This window comes from Bison bison, unplaced genomic scaffold (genome assembly GCF_000754665.1).
Source record: "Bison bison bison isolate TAMUID 2011002044 unplaced genomic scaffold, Bison_UMD1.0 scf7180017864366, whole genome shotgun sequence".
Classification (NCBI taxonomy): Eukaryota; Metazoa; Chordata; class Mammalia; order Artiodactyla; family Bovidae; genus Bison; species Bison bison.
In genome coordinates this window covers 1,338,930-1,341,133 of record NW_011494938.1, presented here as the reverse complement: position 1 = coordinate 1,341,133, position 2,204 = coordinate 1,338,930, and the positions used below count along the sequence as shown (strand labels likewise).

Here is a 2,204-nt window from a genome sequence, read left to right as displayed (position 1 = left end):
ACCACCCTCTGTTCCACAGTATTTGGGAGATCTGTCAAATTATTCTCTGGCAGATTGGAAAGAGGGGGTTGTGTTAGAAGTCATGACCCAACCTCTAGTGACGCTGTTCTCGTATTTTACAGTCTGGGAATCACTACTAGAAAATTCTAGTTTTGTTCATTCACTGCAACAGTAAAGGATGAGCCTGCAGGGATCTTTAAAGAGAAAGAACCAGTGGAAATGCAGCAGAAGAACTGAAAACCATGATGGTGGCGCTTTCCTGAATCTCTGAAAGGGGCTTTCCTCCACCTTTATTCAATCACACAGAGAATGGACAAGGCTTGGCAATGCGTGAAACAGATACATCTTTCTGAATTTAATTTCCTCAGGTGTCTGGCTCCTTGTGTTTGCAGCACACTTCATTTTGCAGGATTTTCCTAAATAAAACTCTTCACTTTGCATGTACAGGAAGAAACAGAATGTGATTCTATTTTTATGTCCAGAGCCAGTACAAACACTTAATGCTGTTGAAGAGAGTTTAAAATGATGCAGATGGTGGTGGCGAAGGGTCTTCATGTCACCCTGCCCCACCAATGATATTGCTGCTTCCTTTCTGATCTACACTTGGCCACTTCTCCTGCTCTCAGGAAATTTTCCAGACAAAGCCCTGTGATTGGCTATCCATGAGTTTGAGATGTGAAGGCTTTAAATTTATCTTGTCTATTTCCAGAGAGAAAGACGCAAAGTAGACAGAGAAGGAAGTTCTGTTTGAAGACTTTTACTTCATCTATAAAGTCTAAATTTGTCCCCAAAATGTGCATATATGCTACAAATACATTTATTTTTCTTTTAATTTCATCACAGAGAATCTTTGGTGCTTTGACATAAACCAAGTGCTTATGGTAGGAAAAGTAAGCTTGTAATGAATGACATTATCATTCATAATATTCATAGAAAGGCACTCACCAGCACTGACAGTGATCGCCTCGATGAACTGCTCTCTCCAGCTGTTCGTCCCAACCACGAGGGCTAGGTTTGTCTTCTTAATCAGTTTGTCCACGGTACTCTAGAAAGGTTGAAAAGAATCAGATAATAACGGCTGGGTTGGTTAAGGCCTCCGGAAATCTCAGACCTTGTTGATTTTGAAACACCAGAGTTATATAAAGGTAGCAGATGTTAGGCTCAGAACAACAGTATTGACATCAAACACTGTTATGTTTATGCAAACAAGCACGGTCCTGACTTGGAAACATCCTTAAATGGAAACTTCTTTGTAGCGAATACAAGCCTCCTTCAATGCCTAATGGCCAAGGAAGAATGGCCTCAGTGGTTAGAAGAGAGGATGTTGCAAAGCCCAACCTTTCCTCTTGGATGCTTCATGAACTTGCTTCTCTCTTGGCCTCATCTAGAGTGTGCTGTCTGCAACTGAATTTATCTATGCCCTGCTCAGCATTATCTATCAGTGAACATCCAGAAGTGGCAGAGAAATGACAAAATTAAAACCTATTCTTACTATATTTTTGTTGATCAATGAAATGCAGCCAAACAGCAGAGTCTCAAGACTGCTGTTGTATGATCCTCAATAAATGGATTTTTCTTTGGCTACTGGTTTTGTAAGACTAGTGGCTATTAGAGAATTCATCTCACCTGACTCCTGTTGCAAATGAGAAAAGCCAAGAAAAAGTCAATTTGTATGGTTTAGGGCAGTAGTCCCTAACCTTTTTGGCACCAGTTTCGTGGAAGACAATTTTTTTCCATAGACTGGAGTGGGAATGGTTTGGGGATGATTCAAGCACATTACATTTATCATGCATTTATTTCTATTTTTATTATATCAGCTCCATCTCAGATCATCAGGCATTAGATCCTGGAGGTTGGGGCCCATGGTTTACGGCACACTGTAATGACCTTGCACTAAATTTTCCATTGCTCTACTAATACTGAGTCACTTCTTCTTCTTCTTTTTTTTAAGACTTTTGTTTTAAGCTTGGTTCTGTACAATTAGCACTCTTAGCTTTCCACATAAATGTCAGTTCATGGAACAACAGGAGCAGCCAAGCATTCACAAGAAAACTAAGGAAGCAGATGCACCCAAAGCACTACCACAAATCACAGCAACTGCAAGGAGAAGGGTCACTTCTGGGACTTGAGGCCGTTCTTCCCAGAGAGACTACCACCCGACTAGTCTACCACACGCCCACACTTACTGTCAGAGCTTCCTCGAA

General features: G+C 41.0%; 1 protein-coding gene across 10 annotated transcripts in view; it reads right to left on the bottom strand.

The window, feature by feature from the left end:
* The window catches only part of SLC8A1 (solute carrier family 8 (sodium/calcium exchanger), member 1), a 451,994-nt gene that overhangs the window by 72,522 nt on the left and 377,268 nt on the right, over window positions 1–2,204 (bottom strand). For all 10 annotated transcript variants that reach the window (XM_010855550.1, XM_010855555.1, XM_010855558.1 and 7 more), the window contains one exon: window positions 946–1,045. In XM_010855550.1, coding sequence (XP_010853852.1) covers window positions 946–1,045 — 100 coding nt within the window. The remainder of the gene's footprint in view (window positions 1–945; window positions 1,046–2,204) is intronic.